The sequence below is a fragment of the Nelumbo nucifera genome, chromosome 1 (genome assembly GCF_055504915.1).
Source record: "Nelumbo nucifera cultivar China Antique chromosome 1, China Antique-T2T, whole genome shotgun sequence".
Classification (NCBI taxonomy): Eukaryota; Viridiplantae; Streptophyta; class Magnoliopsida; order Proteales; family Nelumbonaceae; genus Nelumbo; species Nelumbo nucifera.
Window position 1 is genome coordinate 151,449,332 of NC_142649.1, and position 26,443 is coordinate 151,475,774.

The 26,443-nt window shown below is 40.4% G+C and overlaps 1 protein-coding gene and 1 pseudogene across 1 annotated transcript; one reads left to right on the plus strand and one right to left on the minus strand.

Moving 5' to 3' along the window:
- Positions 1–1,776: 1,776 nt before the first annotated feature.
- Positions 1,777–3,634, minus strand: LOC148803998 (beta-1,4-xylosyltransferase IRX9-like; annotated as a pseudogene).
- Positions 3,635–9,754: 6,120 nt separating this feature from the next.
- Positions 9,755–11,378, plus strand: LOC104587880 (fasciclin-like arabinogalactan protein 1). The gene has a single exon (XM_010245634.3). It carries the CDS (start codon positions 9,922–9,924, stop codon positions 11,146–11,148), a length of 1,227 nt encoding a protein of 408 aa, XP_010243936.1. The 5' UTR covers positions 9,755–9,921; the 3' UTR covers positions 11,149–11,378.
- The last annotated feature ends 15,065 nt before the right edge of the window (positions 11,379–26,443 follow it).

A 26,443-nucleotide genomic window follows, 5' to 3' on the forward strand; every position in this document is an offset into this window, starting at 1 on the left:
AGTTACTATTGAGGCTGGTTTCTATGGAAAAAAAAAAACAATACAAACTTTATAAACAACAAAAACAAAGAGAATATAAAGTTGCAGCTTTACCTTTGAGTGATTGATATGAAGGCAAATTAGGAAAGTAAATCAATTTCAGAAGAGATTGGAAGGGTTTGGAGTAGTGATTCATATGAAGAGAAAATTTGGAAAACAAACATTTTTGTTAAAAGTAATTGCATGGGCATTTTAGATATTTTCATACTTCTATTTAGAAAATTCCACCCGAGGGGGTCTACTTGCAACAATGTCAGAAAGTTCAGGGGAGATGATTGCAATTACCAAACTACGGGAAAAGTTTCAGGAACAACCAAAAACTTGAGGAGAGGTTTCAGCAATTTACCCCCCTCCCCCCCCCCCCCCCCCCCCCCAAAAAAAAAAAAAAACTATAGAACTTGCGGAAATGGAGATATGTTTCCACCTTGAACTTGGAACAATGCATGTTCCGCAATCAAGATAAAAGTGAGAGTTGAGTATGCATCCACTGTCCTACAATCATCTTCCTTTAATTCCTATTATGTATGTATTTCTATAATTGCTTATGTTGGGGATTTTAGGAAGAAAGGCAGTGTTTTGAGGAATGGGATGGACTATAGAAATTGAAGCAATGTAGATGGCAAGTATCATGCATGGAGGAAACGATCAACAAGGAATCGGGGCTGTCCATTCAGTAGTAATTACTGTTATATAAATTACTACACTATACTGGGGCAAGGTTCAAAGTATCGATACTGGCTGATATCGGCCCCTTTTTTTTAGTTCCATTTATTAATTTTGGTTCAGAGGGGCCAGTTTAAGCCCTGGCTACCCTCTGAACCAGGCCCTGACCCGATATAATCCCTGTAGGGGTGTATCGGGAAGGGCCCGATACGATACATATAGGCCGATACGTAATGACTTTTTGACCCTTGCTCTGGGGTAGTGACACTTGAAGGCCTAAGCTTTCAACCACGGAAGTCTAATACCGTTTAAACTGACGTTTAGATAAGAATAAAATTATGAAAATGCTCATATTTAGAGTTTAGTTTCTCTTTTTCATCTTCTTTTACCTTTTACCTTGGGACACAAATAGTGGTGGGCCTGGTGGTAAAAGATTTTGGTGGGCATATGGGTACAAATACCGGAGGCTTCATTAGATATCTCAAATATTCTCGCTTGTTTTGGGATGTTTTTATTTAGGTGCAGGCTTTAGTTGCTTTATAATGATTTGAATTGATGTTTCTTTTGTGCTGCCACTAGATTGCACTCGTAGGTGGCAGAAGAGTAACATTAAAAAAAGGACAATCTAAATAGAATCATTTTAGGTTCTGTTTGATTTGCAGGAATAGGGGGTTTGGAATCGAAATTGGAATGGGCTATCTTGGTTTCAACTGTTTGGTTGGGTAGAATCGGAATCCCATTTTCATTCCTGTTGGAATAGCATTCTCTCATTTGAGGGAATGGTCATTCCTTATCTTTTCCTTGGGAATGAAATCCTATTCCTGCTTATTCTAATTTTTATTCCCATCCTCGTTTCAACCAAACAGACTGAGAATAGATCATTCCGATTTCGATTCTAAAGGATTTCCATACCGATTTCAACTATGAACCAAACAGACCCTTAGTAATTTTCTCCTAACACCTATTTAATGGAATTAGAAAGTTTAGGTTCTAAAACATTTGTTGCTTGTTGATTTTCTCAGCCTTATAAGCATTCAGCTAGTATATATGCAACTCTTGTGTGTTTTATTTATGTGGTGGATAATCCCACAAGCAGCCAATATGTTATCCCACATCATTTTGCAAAGGGAGGAGGTCACCCTGATTATATGATTTTCTCATTTAGGACTGGCTTTATTCTATTAATTAACACTTTCGGAATTGACTGTAGGGAAAATTGTATATTAGTATCCTATATTTTGGGTCTGGTCTTACTTTGGTTCTTGAACGTCAAAATGTGCTAATCTAGTATCTAAATTTCCAAAGCGTGTCAATTTAGTACAAAATCGATAATCGTCGTTAAGTGGCATGTGAAAGGATGCAAACGTCCTTCCAATGTCATCTAATTTTCTTTATCAACCATCCAAATGTCTAAATATTTTAGAAGCCTATAGAGAAAAACAATTTTCTTTATCAACCATTCACCTGAGAATGAACCAAAGTAGCATTACCAAACGCCATCACCTGAGAATGAACTAAAGCCATCGAACTCTGCTAACCCAGACCATGACTTGTCCCCACCTTGGCACACCCGTTCTCTAACACTGACGGAAAAGGAAGAATCCAGAGAGGACTGGTTCACCTGATCTTTCTCCACCTTGTCCATAAAGTTACAGCTCCCTTGTTATATCCAATAAACAGTCTAAGATTCCTATGCCACTGTTGTTGTTTAATGTCTGTAATCAGCAAAACCAGCATCTGCGCCGGTGGCAGCTGCACCGACGGTGGAATACCTTTGTTTCTCGTCTTCTCCTGTTTCTGTGTTGCCGCTGCAGTAATAGACACCCTCCCACAGAACCAGTTGCTCAGGGACGGGGAGCAATTGGTATCCGCAAATGGAATTTTCAGGTTGGGGTTCTTCAGCCCGGGCTCTTCTTCCAATCGCTACTTGGGCATTTCCTACTATCAACCACAGAACCTAACCGTGGTCTGGGTTGCTAACCGACGCATCCCCATAGAAGGGGTGGAGGAACCAGTTTCAATGTGTTGGCCATTTTCATCTAGAAGACGCCTTGAGTAGGATCGTTTGATCGAGTGGAGGTTATTAGGATCAATTGCTTTCTAGGGATCAACTCTGCTTCATCTTCTTCCAGTAGAGATGTTTCCTGTGAATCACCAGAAGAACCAGCAGAACTGCCACCGGAGTTTCTGCTACTCCTATTTAAATTCGCTACCTATGACAGTTGGTGTAACGTTTCTACAGGCTGAGGCGAAAATTCTCTTATCTCCCGTGACTGCAAGTTCGACACAGTGCGACCCCAGGAGTTGGAATTCCTGCCAATGGGAGCAAAACCCATAACGAAACACAAGAAGAAGTGGAAGACGGCCTTCTTCCATAACTGAACTCTCCTCTTCGATCTGTCCAACGAATCCATCACACTAAAACCAAACAAGAACTAAAGCCGGAACCGATTGAAATTCTCCGGCAGTGCATTGTGGAGCTTCCACTAATTATAGTCTCGTCGCTCAACTCCTTGTAAGCTATTGTAACAAGGAGTTGGCGAATTCCAACTCTACGAATCGGATGATAAGTATCTCAGGTTAAAAATTCAGAGTCCACCCCATAACTCCTCCGGCAACAAGGTTAAACTGATGGGGTGTGTGAACCAGACGGTGGTGGGGTGCAGAAGCGGCAATGAGTTCGATCAGAGGAGGGGGTATGTGAGGGGTACATCATACCGATACGTGGAAAATACGAGTATGGGACTGGTTGACTGTGATGAGCTATGTCGGAGCAACTGTACTTGTGTCGCTTAGGGGTGAGAAAAAAAACTGAAAAACCGAATTGACCGAAACCGAACTAAAAAAATCGGTTAACCAGTGTTTTTAAAAAACCGAAGGTATTGGTTTAGTTTTGGTTAACCAATATAGAAAATTGGCAGTTAACTGAATTGACCAGTATACATATATTTTTATATTATATATATATATATATATACTATAAATTAATAAATATGCATTATATATATAAATACATATATTTATAGTATATGATATATTATTTATTAATTAAAATATAATATTATATATATTTATAATTTTTTATTATATATTTATAAATATTTTTATAATATATATTATAAAAATTAAAAAACCAAAAAATCGATGAACCGAATTGGTCAACTGGTTAACCGACTGACTTCGGATTGGTTTCATTTACCGGTTTCCAAAAACTAGTAGTATCGGTTTGGTCCAAGAACCGTGAGCACCCCTAGTGTCGCTTATGCCACATTGTATGACAATGCAACTAGATGTCGGATTTGGACCACATACGCTGGTTTTTGGGAAGACAACGATTCACCCAAGGAAATCTACATTCTTCAGTCCTATAAAAAATTGTACATGTTACGGCCCACATGATGACATGTGCGATTCCAATCTCAAAGTAGAAGATGATCAACTGTGTTTTTTAAGGGTAGTTTTGATATTTTAAAATTTTAAATCTATTGTTTAAAATTGACACATTTTGGAAATTCAGGCATTAAATTAACATATTTTAAAGTTTAGGGATCAAAGTGAGATTAAAAGCTCCACTGCAATTTTCCCTTAAATGTCAGAATTGAGTTACTACATCTTGGATCACAACCTCCAATGAGTTAATATAGAATTGAGCCAAAGAATAGATATACTGAGTTAACAAATGCATGTACAGAATGAATCTATTGGGTCAATTGTCAGTGTGAGTACCGATCAATATACTGAAAGAAGAAAAAAAAAATATTATATCTTTTTTGCAGTTTCTGCTTGAAAAAAAAATCAAACGAAAAAAAAAATGAGGCAATAAAGATGTTAGAGTTGGAAGTGCTGGCTCCTCACATTACATGGGCCCATCTTCTTTGCTGTCATTTTATCTTCTCTTTTCTCTTAGGCATCGGGCCCATCATCCATGCGTCCATATCAAATATTAAATGGTTCTTTCCGGTTGAAAGTTTAAAACTTCAAATTTAAATTTTCTTGAAGCCCAATAAGCCGAGATTGGGCTGCCTTCAGCCCAAATCAAGTAGAGCCCGTCGGCAATGGGCAGTTGGCAAGTTGGCAACACAATACCTTTGGAGGCTTGGACTTTTACTGTCCCGTCCTATCACGGTAACAGACCAGACGGAACCCCTTTTTATTTTCTATGGGCTATGGCTCCGTCAATGTTCCAAAGGAACTGTAGCCCGCAGGAATAATTTTACAGTGCAAAAGCCAAAAGGGTAGGCTGCTCCTCTGCTCATAAGGTCATAACCAAACAAGCACAGTTACAGATCCTATAATGTCTGGAGATCGGCTTCAATTAGGGCCACCCGTGCTCACACCGTCCCAACAGCCTCTTGCAACCTTACATCAGGAATATCTCCCTATGAAATAAAACACGAGTAGAGAGATATTCTCAATACAAGACTGTAAAAGTTGCTTGAATGGGCGTTGCCCTGACAGAAACCAAACTCCAATGTCAGTAGTATTTTCAGTTGTTTCGGATGTCAATAACTTATGCATTCATCAGAATTTGAATCACCTGCCAACAAAATACATTCTAACAATCTATCAAAATCATCTGAGATGGATCCCAGTCTCATAGTGAGATGTGCGGTGTTAGATCAAATTTATAAGGGGTTGGGACGTGTTTTATTGGCAGAGATCCCAACCCCAACATACAATGACCTTGTTTTTAAATCTATGATGGGTCCCGGGCTCTTAGTTGTTGCTGCCTCCCAATTTGGTCTATTATATTGTCTAACAACACTTCCTTTGTAATACAAACTACCAAGTGGCATCTCACTTGGCAGGAGTCTGGAATCCATGAGAAGTAGAATAGAAATGATCTGGGCACTTCCCTTTTCTCATGAATACACATGAAGTTACTTCTGTATATTTATACTATCATAAAAGTCAATATTTGTATAATTACTTTTCTACTATGAGAAGAATTTTCTCCACAATCCATTTAAATGAAGTTGTACAATTTGATTTTTGGACGGGACCAGATGATTCAGATTGAAAACCGACAGCCAAAAATAATTTTTGGGATGCCAAGTTTGTACTTGTTAGAAATTTTTACTATGAAAGGAAAAAGTTGCCCCTAATATATTTATATATGCATTAGTCGGTGGCAGTCCCTTTAAAATGTATTAAAAGATAATTTGGAATAATTTATTATGTCTAAAATATTTTTTATTTTTTATTTGAGCGAGTCAATCAATCCAACGGTGAATATTCATCTCCTGGTGTGATTTTATCTCAAAGCCATCTGAACACCAATATATCTAAAAATATAGATATTCTCCATCGATATAGGATAAAAAATGGACACAAGTAATCTTTTTTTTTTTAATAAAATGGGTATGATACCAGGAAAAACTTACACCCAATTAATCGGTATCATAGATTTTACCATATAAAATATATTCTAGCAAAAAAAAAAAAAAACCTAAAACCAATCAATTGGGTCATCAACCCAAAACTAATAAATAATGAAGATTTAGCTTATTCATGAGAAACATTATGAAACGATGAATAATTAGCAGAATGATTATCACATTATCAAATGTTTCTACAAGCATCCAAACAAGGCAATATCATATGAAAAGGGCTGGCGATGCCATACGACCAGCTCAGATTGGCCCCACAGAGCTCTGATTGTATCGAGTTGTTCAGTTGTATGATGACTAGGGTTACTTGACAAAACGGGCTATCAAATGCACAATGCCCACGGATTCAAGTTCCACTGATAATCGAATTATTTGCCACAATAAAAAGAAAAAAACGAATAAATAAATTTATAATTGAATCTAATTGGTGGGGGTCATATCTGGCATGACACGAGTCACCAACTACTTTTCGATAGGGAGGGAGAAGACAAAAATGCAGGAAGAAAGAAAGAGATGCTTGGGGAATTCGAATTCTTCTTCTAAGTTCTAACCAGAATAAATGAATAATCTAAAAAGAAATGAAGTATGAATTCCGGGTTAGTGGAAACAAAGACGTGTACACGGGCTATACGTCCAACCAAAAACAAACACGTCAGCGGCCCCAAGTCAGAAAATGAAAAGTGTTAACAGTGTGATTGTAGTCAATAAATCCAGCACCAATTGGGAGTCCAGCTGGGATTAGAGATAGACTATCTGAGGTGACCATTTAATACGCTAAACAAAATCTTGCCGACAGTCGGACTGTCCAGCTCCGTTTTCCTTGTGACTTCGAAACTCTAGAAGTTGCAGTTGCAGACCACAAATAAAATAAACTTAAAGAAGAAGAAGAAGCTGTACCACTAGCCGTGCAAATTACAGAAAAGAAATGCGTCGACCGGGTCCGGGTTATTCTTGGACCGCCCACTCAAATTATCTATACCCTCGAAATTAAACTTGAAAATCACCCATTTCACATGCTTTTATTGACAGATGTATATTATACATATAGAATATTAGTTTGCCACTGCCTGCACTTCATATCAAACCCAATTACATAATAAATAAATAAATCAGTTGGTCGATGAGCAAAGAGAAATTGTCTGTATAAATAAAATAGAAAAGTTAGGAAGAAATTATATATACAAGTAAATAAATGACATCCATCTTTTTGTTCTATGGTTGATCGACTCCCACTCCTACCAAAAAGAAAAAGATCGAACTCCCACACTTGAAGATAGGGTTGTTCATAAGAAGATCCAATTTAAGTTAGTCGGATTTTTTTTAGCATTGGTTGATTTTGAATTATAAAAAATCATAAATTGATGATTTGGTTCGGTTTCGGTTTTCATGTGTGAAAATCGAAAATAATTCGAACTAAATTGACTTAGTAGTTAGTTTCTAGTTAGTAGTTACAACCTATTTAGTTCCTACTTAACTAAATTGTCTTTATTCTAGTTAGTTAGGTTGTACAACAACTAAGTCATCACTAAGTAGAGAAAAACTGACCCAAACTGACCAAAACCAACTCAAATTGATCAGGTCGATTTTATTTAATACAGGGTCGATTTCGGTTTCATTTTCAGGTAACCCAATCAAGTCGAATTGGTTGAAAAAACATCAATAAACCAACCCAACCCGACCCATAAACAGTCCTACTTGAAGATTTCTTGTCACATCTACTACGTTTTCTGCACGAGGCCAGCCGATTACTTGAATCAAACTAGATGCGTAAATTCGTGGCAGACAACTGTAGATCGTAAACCATCAACAACAACAAATGCCCGATGACCTGGCCAGGACTAGTCCAAACCACAACCAGTACTGGAATACAGTAAAGGCTCGCTGAGAAGTGGGGACCGTGCAGGAAAGGCAACGTCGGTGTAGAAAAATGTTGAAGTGCGTAGTATAACATAGGACGTTTGTATAACAACTTTTGAGCAATGCTGATAAACTAAATGGTGGTGGGTTGGGATGACTCTGATACTTTGTCCATATTTGGGAGTTAAGTATCGATGCCACTCTGTAGCTTGGGCCCATTGCGGTGGCGAGGCATCTTTTATCATTCGTTAAAAGCTAAAACTGGATCTGGGAGCACAAGGACCTAATACGGTATACGAGTTTGGGCCCACATAACTTGGGATCTTACGGTGTTCAATAGGGGTGGCAATATCACAAAAAGGGAGTGAGTCGTTCGGTCCAGTGACTGAACCTGTGATTTTGGGGCTTAAATCATCTGAAATTATCATTTTTTGTATGTTATTAATATAAAACTCGAGTGTTGATCTTGACCGATTTGTTTATATATTCTTTTCTTTTCTTTTTCCTCCCCTTGGGCCAGGGTTGGAATTGGAAAGAGGGGAAGAATCTAAGCCGTCGAATGATAATTGGTGCTTCCAACCAATAAAACCTGAAAGCCAAAGGAGCATTTTGTCGGTGGAAGCATATGCTGACGTAACACTGCGATGGCCACTCACGTGTCGGCAATCGAATACGATTGCTCCTCACCAGCCTGGCGATCCTTGGAGCACGTAGCTCGAGCTGGATAGATTGCATCCCAGACCCACGCACATACCCCTTAACCATGGTTACTTTCCACCCCTAGTTTGCTAACTCAGTCACAGATCACCACCCTATTCAGCTATTCACCCTTGTAGTTTGGAGAAACTACCAAAATACCCCTCAACTTGATGCACGTGACGCGATCCTCTCTTCTACGTTGTCATCGTTAACAACGGCTCAGAGCTTCCTTTTAAATTTCACCCGCAATCAAGATCTACTAAGTTTACGATTGCATTCCATAGACTCGTAATAAGAGAAAAATCAAGAACAAAGGAAATGTGGGGGGCCCTTAATTGTGGTTGGACCCACATTTGAGGTTGGGCCCAGTCCATCTACCATACCTGTTTCATCATAATTTGAAAAGGTAAATAATAGCAATAGTTGATTGTAGTAATAAGATAACGAAATCCCTCCGTTCTCGGGAGTTGTCTTTTTTTTTTTTTAAACTGCATCAAGCGATGCTGAACCACGTGATCCGTCCTCCGGGTGGGGTAGGGTGGGGGTTTCGTGAACCAAAAACAAGGCAAAAAGGACACTTCCGTCATTACTCGTTATTGTTCCTCGTGCTGCCATTAATTACCAATGACTCCTTGTTCCTCGTTAATTAATTCTCATGTTGGATCCAGTTTTCAAGTACACCGATTATAAGGTTATAACCATCACCAGAGTCCAGAGATAACAAACTGGTCCAACCACATGTTTCCGGACAGACCCTCTGGGTTCGTTGTTTTAAAAAAATAGATTGGAATCTGGTAGAGGTTTCCAACTTCCCATACAATTCTCCTATTCAGGGCAAACGCGTGCCAGTGGGAATATCTCTCCCCGTGAGATATTCTCAATGCAAGGCTAGGGTGCTCGAACGGGCTATGCCCAGACCGAAGCCGAACTCGTCTTTACCACGACGACATCTCGTTAGTCGTTATTATATGCATATAATTACGAAAAGCACCCTGAACTTCGATTACCAAACTTTGCTTAATTACAGCTATCTTCCAAGTCCACAGAAGGTGGTCCCACTCCTGCAGACACGCTAAACAATGGTCTCACCCGTAATTCTGTCCAATTGTCTTGGTCATTTATGTCGACGCCCACTCTAGATCTCCACTACTTACTGTCTTCCACTCTCTCCACTGTCTCGTCTCTGTTGTAGAGTGTAGGCCTAGTAGAGAGCTCCCACGCAGAGCGAAGCCAACCCGTCCTCCCCCTACTGCCCAAGTATCTCTCTGAAAATATGCAGCTCTTTCCGGCGACTACCGGGACGGTCCTCTCTCTCTTCCTCCTCTTCCTCTTGTCCTGCACCACCGGTGCGCACAATATCACGCGTATCCTAGCAAAACACCCCGAATTCTCGACCTTCAACCACTACCTCACTGTCACTCACCTTGCCGCCGAGATCAACCGCCGTGAGACCATCACTGTCTGCGCGGTCGACAATGCTGGAATGTCAGAGCTCCTGTCGAAGCACCTCTCCATCTACGCCATCAAGAACGTCCTCTCCCTCCACATCCTCCTAGACTACTTCGGCGCCAAGAAGCTCCACCAAATCACCAATGGTACGGCCTTGGCCGCCACCATGTTCCAAGCTACAGGTTCCGCTCCCGGATCGACCGGCTTCGTCAATATCACCGATCTCAAGGGCGGCAAGGTCGGCTTTGGCGCCGAGGCCAACGACGGCAAAATCGATTCCACCTTCGTCAAGTCCATCCAGGAGATTCCCTACAACATCTCCATCATTCAGATCAGCAAGATCCTGCCGTCCAGCGAGGCCGAAGCCCCCACTCCGGGCCCCAGCGAGTTGAATCTCACGTCCTTGATGTCCAAGAAAGGCTGCAAGGTCTTCGCCGACACATTAGCGGCTTCCGGAGCCGGGCAAACCTTCTACGATAACGTCGACGGAGGGCTAACAGTGTTCTGTCCCACCGACGATGTTTTCAAGAACTTCTTGCCAAAGTATAAGAACTTGACAAAGGAAGGGAAGGCAGCGTTACTTCTGTTCCACGGCGTCCCCGTCTATAACTCCATGCCGATGCTGAAGTCCAACAATGGACTTATGAACACGTTAGCTACGGACGGAGCCAACAAATACGACTTCACAGTGCAGAACGATGGGGAGGACGTTACTTTGAAGACGAAGATCGTGACGGCCAAGATAACGGGGACGTTACTGGACGAGCAGCCCCTAGCGGTTTACACCATTGACAAGGTCTTGTTGCCCAAAGAGTTATTCAAGGCTGCACTGACGCCGGCACCAGCGCCCGCACCCGAAGCGGAGTCGCCCAAGGCATCGAAGAAGAAGACCAAGCACCATGCGGCGTCTCCGCCGGAGCCATTGTCACCGGATGGGGAACCTGCTGATCAGGTGGCCGCTGATCAGAATGCCGGAGTCAGATTTGACGGTGGGAGATTGGTTGCAGCAGCTTTGAGTGTGGGGTTATTAGGACTGTTGTTGCTGCTGTAGGACTGTATTGTCATTTGTGTGGATTTTTTTTCCTGCCTTTCATTTTTGTTTTCGTTTTTTTCCTTACAAATAAGCGATGATGCCCTTACGAGGTGTTCGTTTTTTTATTTATTTTTGTTTATCATTGTTTGTATCTATCGTCTTCTAGTGTGTGGTTGATTTTTTTTTTGTCTTCTTTTATTTATTACATTTTTAATTTTTATACGAATGTGAATAATAAATTACAAAAATATCCTCTTATTGTACTTTATTACCTAATTACTTTACCTCCCACTCCTCTCTGGTCTCTAGACTCTCTCTACCATGAGTGATGAGTCCCATGACCTAACCTCAGTAGTAGCTTCGGGGTCCGTGAACGGAAAGTTGGTTGTGGAATGCTAGGCAGCTGGTTTTACTTTTACCTCCGTTCGCGGGCCGGCCCCACCGGTCTGCAGTGTCGGCGAGCGAGGATATATAATGGCGGCATTTACTTCGCTGTGTAAATGGGTTGAATTCCAGTCTCTATGAAACTTGAATCTTTATCCCACCTCTGAAAAAGTGAAAAGCGAAGGGGTGTAATCATTCGACCGTGCTGTGCTGTGCTGTCTGATTATGGGAAGGTGCCAAGTGCCAACTGACTCAGCTGCTGGTTATAACTTATAAGGTCTCTGGCTGGTTTAGCGAAAAGATCGAAATGGGCTACGGCTACCCCCTTCTGTAGCCCCCATGGATGGAACCCAATAAAGAAAGGGGTATGGTGGTGAATTGGTGATTATGGAGTTGTGCGGTGTTTGGGTTTGGTTTGGTTCTTCAAGAATGCTTTATTTTATGGGCCGATAAGACAGGCCTGGTTGTTGACCAGGATTGGCTGATTGATAGGAGATATATATTGAATAACCATAACCACGATTGGCTGAGTTGAGTAATTCAAGTGTTTGGTCTCTAAAGCAAAGCTGTTTGCTTTTTAGGGTTTTTGTTTGTTTGAGACGTTTTTCCTTTTTCTAATTAGTCACTTCCTATTATCGTATAGTGTCTGTCTAAGAGAGAGAGAGAGAGAGGGAACGTTACGCTAGTTGCTTTCTCATAAATGCACCGTTGTTCTGGACTTCTGGCCCAAGCGCACTTTTCCCCGGATCCTGGTCATTGCCTCCTTGGGGATGACAATTGGCGAGCCCGGTCTGAGTCTGTCTGGGGATCATCATCCCTCCCCCTAATTCTGATCTGGCCTGCAACTGCAACCATTCTACAATTATTTTATATTTTCGCATACAATTAGATAGCAGCAGAAATTTGAGTAGTCCAACAAACCCAAGATAATTACAAGGTAGTATAGACATATACAATAATACAACAAAACCGAAAGGGTTGAACGTGTGGTGTGGGGACGAATCCATTTTGATGGGTTGCGGAATCTAGATATTCTTAGCTGTAAGATGATCCCAATTCTAGTTGTTTCGTGAATTGGATCATAGTAAATCAAAGAATACGGAGTGATTAATCCGACAAGGTCATTTTGATGCTTAAGTCAGTATTATATTGTGGATACGAGTTGAATGCTTAAATGCTAGTGATAAATAATTATACATACCTTTGCCTTGGGGTTTCATATCCTTATATAATGGAGTAGTCGTGGGCCTTACAAAAGAGTTTCAGGATCTCTGGGCTGTGTGGATAAGATCTGTTCTGTTTTTGAAGGAGAGCAATGTGTTAATAAGGTTTATCGTTTAACTTCGATTCAGAAGGAGCTAGGATGAGTCTCGTCGTGATACCGAGAAATTCGGGGTCCGTTGGAGAGGCCTTTGGAGTCGATTACATGGCATTTCGGCTCTTTAGCTCCGAACTGGCACTTCGGTTCTTTAGTCCCGAACTAGATTGGGTGTCGAGGTGTCTCTGCATCGAGGCGGTTGAATACCCAAGTTCCGAATGTTGCGAGCTGGGTTCGTTTGGCAAAGTTGTCACCCCTCGAGCAGATCGCATCTACGTATCCCCTTCTTACTAGGTCATGCCAAATCACCCTTCATCAATTGCCCCCCACTCCTTGTGCCAAGGGTCCTGACCCGGTGTGGGGAGTTCATGACGAGTCCAGGTGGATTTTGCACACAAAGTCTAGGCAACTTGGAGGGCGAACCATTGGTCGGACCTGTTCAATCATCTAGCTCAACCATGAAATGACCCAGATCGCGTCTCGGTCACGCGCGGACGTCACAGTGTTTATAAATTCCGCGGACGCCAAAGGGCGCGCTCAACCGATTTTGTCCTCGGGTAGCGTGCAACCGATTTTCATGGGAGCCATTGGATCACACAGATCCCAGTCGTTGATTACCAGATGTGGTGGACTATAAATAAGGGGCCGAAGGGCCCATTATCCTCGCCATAAATCGTGTAACTAATCTTTCCTGAGATCGCATCAGAGTCCTTCAGCTCGCCATTCTCTCCCTTGTGTTCGAGGTTGTTATCGTCTTCTTTGGTGAATTCGTCTTCTTTCACTAGTTGTTCCCTTTTCCTGTCCAATATGTCTAGTGCTAGCATAGATAGGTTACTTAGTGATTCTAGCGAGCCCGGGGGTGTCGAGGTGCGGTCCTCAGCTCCCATTGGTGAGGCCAGCTCTTCGCTAGAGAACTCCTCTTTAAACTTTTTAGGAGAAATGCCTTTACGTGACGTCGGGCCATCCCGTTTTGAGGAACCTGAACCTCAGGTAGAACGGCCGACCTCCGGAGAAGGGGTCTCGTTTTCTAATTGAGGTCGGGATCCAGACAACTTCAGCCCTTCCACGATGACTTCGAACAGGTTGTTGCCCTTAATAGCTCATTACCGTCTCTCCGACACTCTTGTCTTCAGCATTCCTTTGGGTTAGTACCCTTGGGTTGACGATCATTACAAACTCACGATTTTTTAGGAGCAACTCGTAGTTGGGCTGTGCTTCCCACTCCACCCCTTCATCGTAGAAATCATTAAGTTCTTTAACATCACTATTGTCCAGCTCCACCCGAACACCATCCGTACCATTGTTGGTACAATCTCACTCTTCCACGAGTATAACCGACCTTTTACCCTAGACATCTTTAGCTCGATTTATTCCATTAAGAAGAAATCTTCTTGCTTGCACGGGAACACCCGATAGAGCTACTATATCTCACCTCGCCTCGGGTTCAAGGTCCTGTTCGGTAACCTGAACAAGGTATCGCCCTAGAAGAGGAGGAACTTCTTTGTTCGGAACCCTGAAGGATGGTCATTCCCGACTCACTGGCAGTGGCCATTAAGGACCCCGGGGTGATGCTGGATGCAGAGACTAGGGCGGTCATCCACTCTTGGAGGGACCTCGGCCTTGAGATGGAAGATTTCCTGGCCGAGGAGAAACTTGTATGAGTTGGGCTAAGTCATCCTGGTAAGCCTCCACCTCGGCGCATACATTACTTCTCCTTTTTCCTTTTCGCACTTACTTCAGTTCGCAACTAACTCTTTTTCTTCTCTCTTGTAGAAGCTATGACGGGTGTTGACGTCGCTAACCTTTTAAGGAGTGTCCAGAAGGGGAAGAAGAAAAGGCCTCGAAGAGGTCCCGTCGAGAGGAGGTCACCTCTTCGGTTCTTGCCGAACCCAAGGTCGCAATGCCAGAGCCACCTTCTGTCGAGCTCCCAGGGGAGGAGGTTCGCCCCCAACCTCCAGTTGTTGACTTGTACTTCGGTGCCTCAGCCTCAGCCACCCTCAGCAAAGGAGAGCATAATGACTCCGAGGCTCGGGCTTCTTAAGTGCAAAGATGTCGTGTTTCCTACGGAGGTCGCGGAGTGGGCTGACATGCCAACAAGTCAGTTCGGAGGGAGGGCAGCCAGCTATTGTATGGTGGTAAGCAACATGCCCCTTCGTTTACTTTCTTATTCTTCTGTCAATGATACTTACACTTGCTTTCTATTTTTTAGGTGAACTCCACTATCCACTCGCTAGTCTACCAATCTGAGATCCGCTTGAAGCGAGCTTGGAAGGCCGAAGAGAATGCTCGGAAGCTTTACCATGAGCTGGATTTAACTCAAGGTGAAGTTCTTAGAGCCAAGAAGGAAGCTCGGACCCAGGAGGAGCTGATCCTAGTGTTAACGGAGGAGAAGAAGAAGCTCAATGGGGAGAAGGAAGCTCTCTTCCAGGAGAATGAAAACCTTGAGGTGATGATCAAGGAGCGCACCGAAATCTATGACAGCGCCATTCAGGAGGCGAGGATTCAGGAAAGAGATCACGCCTTCAAGGAGTTCAAGGAGTCCCTGAGTTTCACGACCTCCAGGTTGAGTATGGCTCTGGCTTGTACCGATCGGGCTTCAAGCTCTACAGGTGGTTGATGCGGTAGAAGTTCCCTGAGCTCGATTTCGGATCCATCTCCATGTCTGCCGTTACTCCGGAGATGGAAAAGGAGGCTGACGAGGAACTTGACTCCTCTGAGGGAGAAAGCGATGATGAACTTCTCGATGTGAGACCGTCAAGGGAGGCAGGTCAAGATGACATGGAGGAGGACCACATGGAGACCAACCTACCTGCTGGAGGAGATTCTGGCATATCTGATGTTTAAACATGCTTATTTTCTTGGACCCCTCCATATAGTGTATATCCCGGGCCTCCAAGCCCGGTTATAGTAACCATGTATTCGGAACCTTTTTGTTAATGAAATATAATGATTCAAAAAGTCTTGTATGTGCAAAAATATTTCTAAGTAAAAAAAGTTTCTAAATGTTGGTTATCCCGAAGTGCCAAACTAGCAAGCTAGGCTCCAGGTGGGATTAACCTTATGTTGTTGTACGTCGAGGTGGATAGACACTGTAGGGTATATACCCGACCTGTCTATGCACGGGCCACTTAGAGGCGATTGGTTATCCCGAAGTGCCAGACTAGCGATGTGGACTCCAGGTAGAAACAACCTTGTGTTTGTTGTACGCCGAGGTGGATAGACACTGTAGGGTATATACCCGACATGTCTATGCACGGGCTACTTACTTGCCCAAGCCGAGGAGGCGATTGGGGATCATTACGCCTATGCCGAGGAGGTGACTAGGACTTATCTGCCTATGCTGAAGAGGCGACTAGGACTTGTCTGCCTATGCCGAAGAGGCGACTACGACTTATTGTAATGCCAAGGTCTTTTTGTCAGCTCAGCACCGTAGCCCTTAGGCTTTTGGGAGTGACTCACAGTCCTCTCTCCAATCGGTCATCTTTTTTTACCAGTCCTCTCACCGTATCTCATGTCTGCTTCTAAAATTTCCTTGCGAGACTAGAGAAGTGTGTTGACCGTCTCTCCTCCCACGGGACAAAACCTGACCCCTGGGAGGAACCGACACCTGCGAGGTCCCCTCACCCCGATGGGGGGATCGGTTGACATTCTGGTTAGTTCCAAGCCGATTTGGGTCCTGGCCTTGACGCAACCCTGGGTGTCAGGGTGGAATTGGCTAGTGGTTCGACTGTAGTGGTGGGAACTACTGTTGATACTGCTGGTACAAATAGTACTGTTGATACTGTTGGAACTGTTGGACTTGCTGCATCTGGATCTGTATTGTCCGAATGCACTGAACAAGGTCATGGAATTGGGAGTGCCCGATTCCAGGAGGTACCACAGATGGCTCAGAGAAAGTTACGCCCACTGGGGGAAGCAGGACGCTCACTTGCGTAGTGCCCTGCGATACGAACAGTGACGGGACTCCTGAAGCTGTAAGAGGAATAGTAAACTAGCCAATGCATACCGTAGGACCTTGGTGGAAGGTTGATTGCTGATCTTGCCCCCCGGTGACGTTCATCTCGATGCTTTTTTCGGTGTTGCTAGAAGAATCCATTGGGATAAATCGAAAAATAAAACTGTAACTAAAATCGGGATGACCTTTTGATCGAGTTCCCACAGACGACACCAATTGATGGTGTGCGATCTAGATACTTCTAGCTAGAAGATGATCCGAACTCCAGTTGCGCGGCGAGATGGACCAAGATGCAAAATAGTAGATCAGAGAACCTGGGGTGACTAACCCAGCGAGGTTGCTCTAATGCTTAAGTCAGTACTATATTGTTGATGCGAGCTGAATACTTGAATGCTTGAATGCTAGTGAGTAAATAATCATGCGTACCTTTGCCTTGGGGTTTCATGTCCTTATATAATGAAGTAGTCGTGGGCCTTACAAAAGAGCTCTAGGATCTCCGGGCTGTGCGGATAAGATCTGTTCTATTTTTTAATGAGAGCAATGTCTTGATAAGGTTTATCGTTTACCTCCGATTCAGGCGGAGCTAGGATGAGTCTCGTTGTCATCCCGAGAAATTTGGGGTCCGTTGGGGAGGCCTTTGGAGTCGATTACGTGGCATTTTGGCTCTTTAGCTCCGAACTGGCACTTTTGTTCTTTAGTCCCAAACTAGATTGGGTGTCGAAATGTTTCTATACCAAGGTGGTTTTTGGGCCGAGATGGTTGAATACCCGAGCTCGGAATGTTGCGAACTGAGTTCATTTGGCTGAGTTGTCACCCCTCAAACAAATCACGTCTATGTATCCCCTTCTTACTAAGTTGTGCCAAATCATCCTTTATCACCTTCCATTCATCCAATCCACCACCCAATAGGGTTTGTGTAATAATCGGCAGCTAATTGGGGTATTAGGTGTTTTTCATTCTATTTTTAGTATATGCCGTCTTAGAGGTACATTACTCAATGAATCAAAATTCATGGCGATATAACCTAAGAAAAATCCCTGACTTGGACTGAACTCTGAAAACGAGATCTATTAAGTTGGAAATGTCATGAAATTCTATCCTCAATTTTACTTTTAATTCTCCTCTTTTTAGTTTATCTTCCATCAAATCAAACACAGTTTTAAAGTAACCTTATTATTTATTCAATAAAAAATTGTAAAAAAAAATCTGTAAACATAGATATAAAATGCCAAACAGGAGATAAATCTTTTACAAAATTTGGCAGAAAATGTTGATTGAGAACAACAAGTTTTATAAAAATCTTCTATGAAGAATATAGGAACAAACTACCTTAAATCTAATCTTCGCTCCTTCAAGGAAGGTCACCCGGCTCACCCAACAGAAGATTTTTTTTTTTTTTTAAAAAGAAAGAAATTCAAGCCAAAAATTCAAACTAATTGGTACAGCACTGGTTCGTGTCCACACTGGGGCGCTCGGAAGGACGTTTCCATCCTTTCTTCTCAGGCAGCGAAAATTTTTCCCTTGTGTGAGGTGCACCAATATATTGCATTTGGCACCAACAACGCAGGGTTCAATCCCTCAATTAATCCTGGTTTCCAGTTGATTGCTGATAGCTCATACTAACCGATCTCATGAACTCCTGTTTATCACGGTTCAGCCTAGGGAGTAGGTATCAGTTTGGAATTGATGCTAATTGTATTGATATATAGAATAGGAGTATTTGACATTTTCAATGTTTATAGATGTACAGTAAAATTCAGAAATATGCATTGAATCTCTTGGTACTTTTTTCGTAAAATAAAATCAAGTAAAACCGTAATTATAAGCTCTTTGGAAACGTAGAAAGATCATCGTTCGTCAAACCCTCGAATAAAACAGTGATAAGCATGGCCACCACCAGCACCAGCCCTAGTGAGTATTAGAATTCGAGAATAATAAAAAGTACGTACAGATTATGTTAAGAAAAAGACAACAGGACGAAGAAGGTAAAAAACGACGAGGAAAAAAGATTAGTCCCTCCAAAATGTGGCTAAATGACCATTTTTATTTTTGTATTCAGTAAATTACATTTCAAGAACTTCATTCCTGAGTTCTAATAACAATAAATATAATAACTACATCAATAAGCACAGAGAGAATTTTAATTTCACACAGGCTCCTCTGCATTTATATGATATCGACAATAAAGAAGGACAGGAAGACAAAAAGGAAAAGAGAACAGAATATAAGGATCTGTCAGAGAGAATGCAAAGGAGGTGAAGCTGATGATTAGTCGTCAGGTAGAGATATCCATAAGGTCTTGGAGGGGGATATTGGCACCACTGAACGGCAGTTGGCATTGGTGGGCAATTGCCTTGAAACTGTTGGGGTTCCCTTTTTACTTTTTATGAGGTGGGATCCATTAATAAAGACAAGAAAAAGAAATGACTGAAAGTGAAGAGACTTTTTGCATTTGGCTACCGAATGAATCAGAATTGCTCTCTCACTACTCTCTCAACTCCAACAGCTTTATAAGGGAAAAATATTAGAGAAAGAAAAGGGTCTTGAAATGAAAGTTTTGGAAAGAAGAAGAAGATTTACAAAGGTTAAAATGAAGAAAATAGATATGTTTTTTAGCATCTCTTGTTTTTTTATTGTGCTTCCACCCTTGGTGAGAGATTTCTTGTTAGTTATCCGTTTTTGTTGATGTTTTGTTACCAAAATTCAAGAGTTTTCTTGATGTCCATCATCTGATTTGTGTTTAGTTAGAAAAAAACTTTGTATTCCACTATTATTATTGATAGTGGATAATTTGGATTTCGGTCACGTGATTTTTACCCTCACATTGAAGGATTTTTTACATAAATCTTGACATCTACTACTATTGTTGCTTGTTTGTATTTGATTATTTGTTTCATTATTGTATACTTGCTATTTGTTGTAAAAACTCCCTAATTTGCACAAGAAAAATATAAGGATCATTTCTAACAAACTGCCATCAGAGCATTTAGTTCTTGTATGAATCATGGAAGGAGGTTCAGTTAGAATGATTTTATTAAATGAAAGAATTGATCTCTCTGAAAACAAAAAATGAAGGACTTATTGCTCTCCAAAGACATGTACTCACTTACGAGAGGTGATAATGGCAAGCCAAAAGATATGTTTAATGAAGATTGGGAACTCCTTAACTTAAAAGCAATTGCTTTTATTATGCAATGATTGGATGATAATGTCTATTATCTTGTAGTAAATGAAACCTCAACTATTCCACATTAGAACAAGTTGGAAGAATTGTATAAGAAGAAAACTGTCGATAATAAGGTCTTCTTGATTAGGAAATTTGTAAATTTGAAGTACAAGGAAGGTACCTCTAACACCGAACACTTGAATCAAATGTAATATATTGTAAATCAATTAGCTTCAATGAAGATGGTGTTGGATGATGAGCTTCAAGCTCTATTATTACTTAGCTTATTGTTGGAAAGTTGGGAAGCACTTGTGGTATCTCTTAGTAACTTTACACCTGATGGAATAATGACAACAAACATGGTAAGAAGTAGTTTACTCAATGAGGAAATTAAAAGAAAATCAATGGACCCAAAATCAGATACTCTCCTCACAAAAAGTTGAGGTAGAAGCCAAAGTAAAGGTGCACATAGCCATGACAAGTCCAGAGGCAAGTCCAAGTCGAGGAAAGACATTACATGTTTTCATTACGAGAAACAAGGCATTACAAGAAAGCGAGTGTTAGAAACTCAAGAGAAATAACAAGAGAAAAATGAAAGAAAGTGAAAGAAATGAAGAAAAGAACACTACTACAGTTACAAGTGGAGATATTATTATTATTCTCACAAGTTGTAAAGAATATTGCATTAATTTAGCATGTCATGACACAAATTGGATTGTTGAAATAGGTGCTTCCTATCATGCTACCCTTTACAAGGAAAATTTTATCTCTTATAGTACATGTGATTTTGGTGTTATGAGAATGGAAAATAGTGGAACTTCCAAAATTATGAAGATGGGCGACATTTATGTTTAAATTAATGTAGATTGTAAATTGGTTCTTAAGGATTTCAGACATGTTTTAGATCTCCGCTTGAATTTGATTTCAACTAGGAAGCTAGATGAATAAGGTTTTAATAACAAATTGGGCAATGGAAAATTGAGACTACCCAAGGGGTCTTAAGTGGTAGCAAAAGGCAAGAGGTGTTGCACTTTCTTCCATACACAAGAGCATGTGTGTAAAGGTGAAATGAACATTATGGAGAAAGAAGTCTCTAGAGAATTATAGCATAGACGATTGAGTCACATTTGAGAGAAGGGAATGTCTTGACAAGAAAAATCTATTAACCAACATGAAAGGTACACATTTTTATACATGCATTCATTGCTTAACTGTTAAACAAAATAGAGTTTCATTTTAAATCTCTCCTCCTCCTAGAAGAAAGAATATTTTAAAACTGATTCATTCTGATGTTTGTGAGCCTATGAAAGTCAAACACTTGGTGGTGCATCTTAATTTGTTACTTTTATAAATGATGATAGTAAAATTGTATGACCATACGCTTTGCAATCGAAGGATCAAGTATTAGATATCTTTAAAGTTTTTCATGCTATGGTTGAAAAAGAAATAAATAGACCTTTCAAGTGTATTCGTACTGACAATAATGGTGAGTATGAAAGTCCATTTCAGGACTATTGTAAAAACCATAGCATTTGGCATGTGCAATCAGTTCCTAAGACCCCACAACAAAATGGTGTAGCAGAGAGAATGAACTACACAATTCTAAAGAGAATTAGATGCATTCTATCAAAAGCAAAGTTGCCAAGATGCTATTGGGGAGAAACTATGCATACAACTGTGTACTTCATAAATTTATCTCTTGTAGTTCCTTTAAATGGTGATGATGCTAAAATGGTATAAATAAGAAAATATATTTCCTATAATCATCTCATGGTATTTGGTTGTAAGGACTTTGTGCACATACTTAAGGATGAACAATCTAAGCTTAATGACAAAACCAATTAATGCATTTTCTTGGAATATGTAGATGAAAAGTTTGGTTACAGGTTATAGGATCCAGTGGAAAAGAAGATATGTAGTCTTTCTTGAGGACCAAACAATTGAAGATTTTGAGAAAAATCAAGAAGCCTCAAGTAGATGATGGTGTGAACTTGTAGACTTGGATCCGGTTTTTACTCCCTTAGTGCACAAAAATAATGAGGGAGATGTGCAACAAGAAAATGTGAACTCAGAAAATGATGAGAATGTTCCAAATGAAGATATAAATGGTGATGATGAACAAGGGGAGCAGCCCCCTCAACAGCCACCAGTTGAATTAAGAAAATCAAATAGGAAAAGTCACCAATCAAATGAATATATAATGTTTTTAGATGAAAGTGAACCTGAAAGCTATCATGAAGCTCAAGAAAGTGAGCATAAGAATGATTTGTTCAAGGCTATGCAAGAAAGATATATTCTTTGCATAAGAACCATATATATGATTTGGTGGAACTACCCAAGGGTAAAAAGGCATACAGGTTCAAGCTTGAAGGTATAAGCTCACAATCAAGGTATAAGGCAAGACTAGTTGTGAAGGAATTCGGATAGAAAAAGGGTATTGATTTTGATGAAATATTCTCTCCAATGATAAAAATGTCATCAATATATATCACATTATGCTTAGCTACAAGCATGGATTTGAAGGTTGAACAATTAGATGTCAAAACAACTTTTCTCCATGATGATTTGGAAAAACACATCAACATGGAACAAACGAAATGAGTTATTATCAATGGAAATGAATACATGGTTTGCAAGTTAAGGAGAAGTTTGTATTGGTTTGAAACAAGCACCAAGGCAATGATACAAAAAATTTGAATCATTCATGATAGAACATGGGCATGGTAAAAACGACTTCAGATCATTGTGTTTTCACTAAGGATCCATTTGGTTCGTAGTCGGAATCGAAATCGAAATTCTCCGAAATCGGAATCGGAATCGAAATGGTCCATTCCCATAGTCTGCTTGGTTCAAATTGGAATGGGAATTAAAATCAGCAAGAATGGGATTTCATTCCCATGGGAGGGGTAGGGAAGAACCATATATATGATTTGGTGGAACTACCCAAGGGTAAAAAGGCATACAGGTTGAAGCTTGAAGGTATAAGCTCACAATTAAGATACAAGGCAAGACTGGTTGTGAAGGAATTTGGATAGAAAAAGGGTGTTGATTTTGATGAAATATTCTCTCCAATGATAAAAATGTCATCAATACATATCACATTATGCTTAGCTACAAGCATGGATTTGAAGGTTGAACAATTAGATGTCAAAAAAACTTTTCTCCATGGTGATTTGGAAAAACACATCAACATGGAACAACCGAAAGGATTTATTATCAACGGAAAGGAATACATGGTTTGCAAGTTAAAGAGAAATTTGTATGGTTTGAAACAAGCACCATGGCAATGATACCAAAAATTTGAATTATTCGTGATAGAACATGGGCATGGTAAAAACAACTTCAGATCGTTGTGTTTTCACTAAGGGTCCATTTGGTTCGTAGTCGGAATTGAAATCGAAATCAAAATCAGTAGGGAATGGGAATTAAAATCAGTAGGAATGTGATTTCATTCCCAAGAGAGGGGCAGGGAATGGCCATTCCCTCAAATGGGGGAATGCCATTCCAACAGGAATGGGAATGGGATTCCAATTCTGCCCAACCAAGCAGTTGGAATTGGAATAGCCCATTTCGATTCCGATTCCAAACCCCTATTCCTACGAACCAAATAAGGCCTAAGTATTTTTCTAGTGATTATTTTATCATTATTTTGTTTATGTTGATGACATGTTGATTGTTGGGTAAGATAAGACAAAAATTGACAGTTTAAAGAAAAAGTTAATCAAGTCTTTCTCCATGAAAAACTTAGGTCCAACTCAATAAATCTTGGGCATGAAAATCTCACGCGATAGGAAATCCAAGAAATTGTGACTATCACAAAAAGTTACATTGAAAAGTGTTTGAGAGATTTTTGTATGGATAAGGCAAAACCAGTTAGTACTCCATTGACAAGTCACTTCAAGTTGTTTAGTGATCAAAGTCCAAAGAATGAGAAATAAATAGGAAAAATGAAGAACATTACCTATGTCTCCACTAGCAGATATCAAGTTGAACAAGATCCTGGCAATTATGCCAAACTCCACCCATCACCAATTTTCCGTTTAAGTCTTATGATTGTGTATTTGATTAAATTACACTATCTATTATATATACTATGGTGGGATGGGCCTTCATTAAGAGGACGTGGCCTTCTCTTCCTATAAGAAAAGGTATCTACAATCATTTTTTAGTACAAAAATAGTGGAATGGTTTTTTCTGTTTTATAAAAACCAAATTGAAACTCAAAACTTATACCTTGGATCTGTCCAAAAGGAATTGTCGTCTATGATAGGTTTGTGGTGATCCCATCAGCAGGTGGTGTTCAAGCTATAGGAGATGATCTGAGGTGGTTCTCCAGTCGTCTATGACAAGAACAAGATTTTCCAGTTTGGAATTGGGACCAAATCTAGTAGGTACATCAAATTAACTAGTTAAATGAGCACTTGATAAATATTTTGATAATCGTCAAAAGTGGGTATTAATCTTTTTTAAGGATTGAGGGTATTTTAAGGAACATGTGTCAAAAACGTGGACAAGAACGTCCTCGACGCTTGGGGGATTAGATGGGCCGAAGCGCCCGATTGCTTTTGCTTCCACCTCTGGAACGCTTGGGAGGAGCCCGAGACCGACAAGGTCGTTGTCATCGGTTCCTACATGATCCCGCCGGACTCCATATTCAACAAATGCGAAAGAGGGTCTGAAGAGCGTTCTCTCAGAGATTTGTCTCAATCTAAGGACCGATAAGTCCACCCATCAATCTATCATCTCCGACTCCCAACAGTTGTATCAAGATTCAAGGGTGACTTAGAGATAAACCGACGGACCTGTTTCCCCAATTCCAGAGCAGACAAACTACTGCACTCCAAGAGAACGCGACAAAAGCTCGAATGGTTGGGCCTGATTCCCGTTGCCACCATCCTTCTAAAAAGCTTTAATCCAGCCTCTGCTTGACCATTCTCCACATAACCAGCAACCATGGCATTCCAAGTCACCAAACAACCAACCTCCACATAACCCGAAATCATGGCACTCCACGATACACTATTCTTTTCTGGCATTACCTTAAAGAGCTCATGGGCTTCAGCCATCTTCCCATTCTGAGAGAGACCTGAAATCATGGTATTCCAAGATGCAGCATCTCTAACTGGCATTCTATCAAAAAAACGCCAAGCGCTTTCGATATCTGAGTTCTGAAAGTAGCAAGCTAACATGGTATAGAATGAGACCGTATCCGGTTCAGGAATTCGATCAAATAGTTGGCGCACTACTCTCAATTTCCTGGCCTGCCTCAGTAGCCAGCCAAGATTGAATTCCAAGTAACTATGGTTTTAACAGTCATGTTCTCAAATACCCTAAGCGCAGAATCCAAATCACCAGAACGAATGTAGTTGGTGATCATCTTATTCGACGAAACAATGTCGCCGAACCCATATCGATCGAATTGCCCAAGTTTTCAGTTGAAGGTTCCCTTGACGTTATCTTATCGGTAGGAACCACGTTGGTCTTGCCCGCCGGGTGGGAACGAGAAGAGCCATAGGTGGCTTCTATGCCTCGGCCTCTGTTGGCAATTGGGTGCAGAGATCTGAAGTTGGAAAGTGGAGAATAGCGGCATTTTGTTTGTGAAACCAAATATTCAAGCCCGTGCTCAGCACGGGTAACTCCGCTAGTTATTTAACTATTTTGGTAGAATGTTTTTTAGGCACCAAAAGTTATAATGTTTCTTTCTTTCAACATTATATAATTGAAGCCGAGCCTTAAAAGTTAAAACAGACATTTTTTTAAAGATTGAATAGAACATGAGTTTAGTATAACTATTCTTGATAATTTGAATCTTTTTCTGATAGAGGACTACAGCTACAACAGTTAAGTCTGTTTTTGGAAACGATGCAAATAGAGTATAAATCTTGCTTCAGGGTAAATTTGTACTCTAGTTCACTTTTGTCTGTGTTTAGCAACATTATATTTATGTATTAATAAATAATAAATCAATGTATTTATATTGATAATAAGATGTAAAAGTACATCATTAAAAAAGAAGTAAATTTGCATTCAAGTGGGCTTTTGATAATAAAAAAAAAGCATATGTTCTATTTAAATTCATGTTTGCATTCATTACAGCTAAAAGTTTGTTTGGTAAGAAGATAAATTTGTTAGTGCAAAACTAACCCAACTTTATAATTTATATGAACGATTTTACACTCTACATATTTACATCATTTCTAAATACAGCCTTAGTATCTAATAAAATATTTTTATTAAATCTACATGCATATAGCTCTTCTATTTGCTAACTTGGATAATCAAATTTACCATTCATTTTGATAAATTATATGACTCGGACTATCAAATTAGGAAATGCATTCATGTAGATCGTCTAATTCTCATATGGTCCCCAAATTAATCCTAATCTAGGACTTATGAGTATTCCTTTGCAATTCCAAAATTATATGCACCTCTCCTCATACAAAATTATATGACAAGTATATTACAATGAAATAATTGGGAGTTGGGA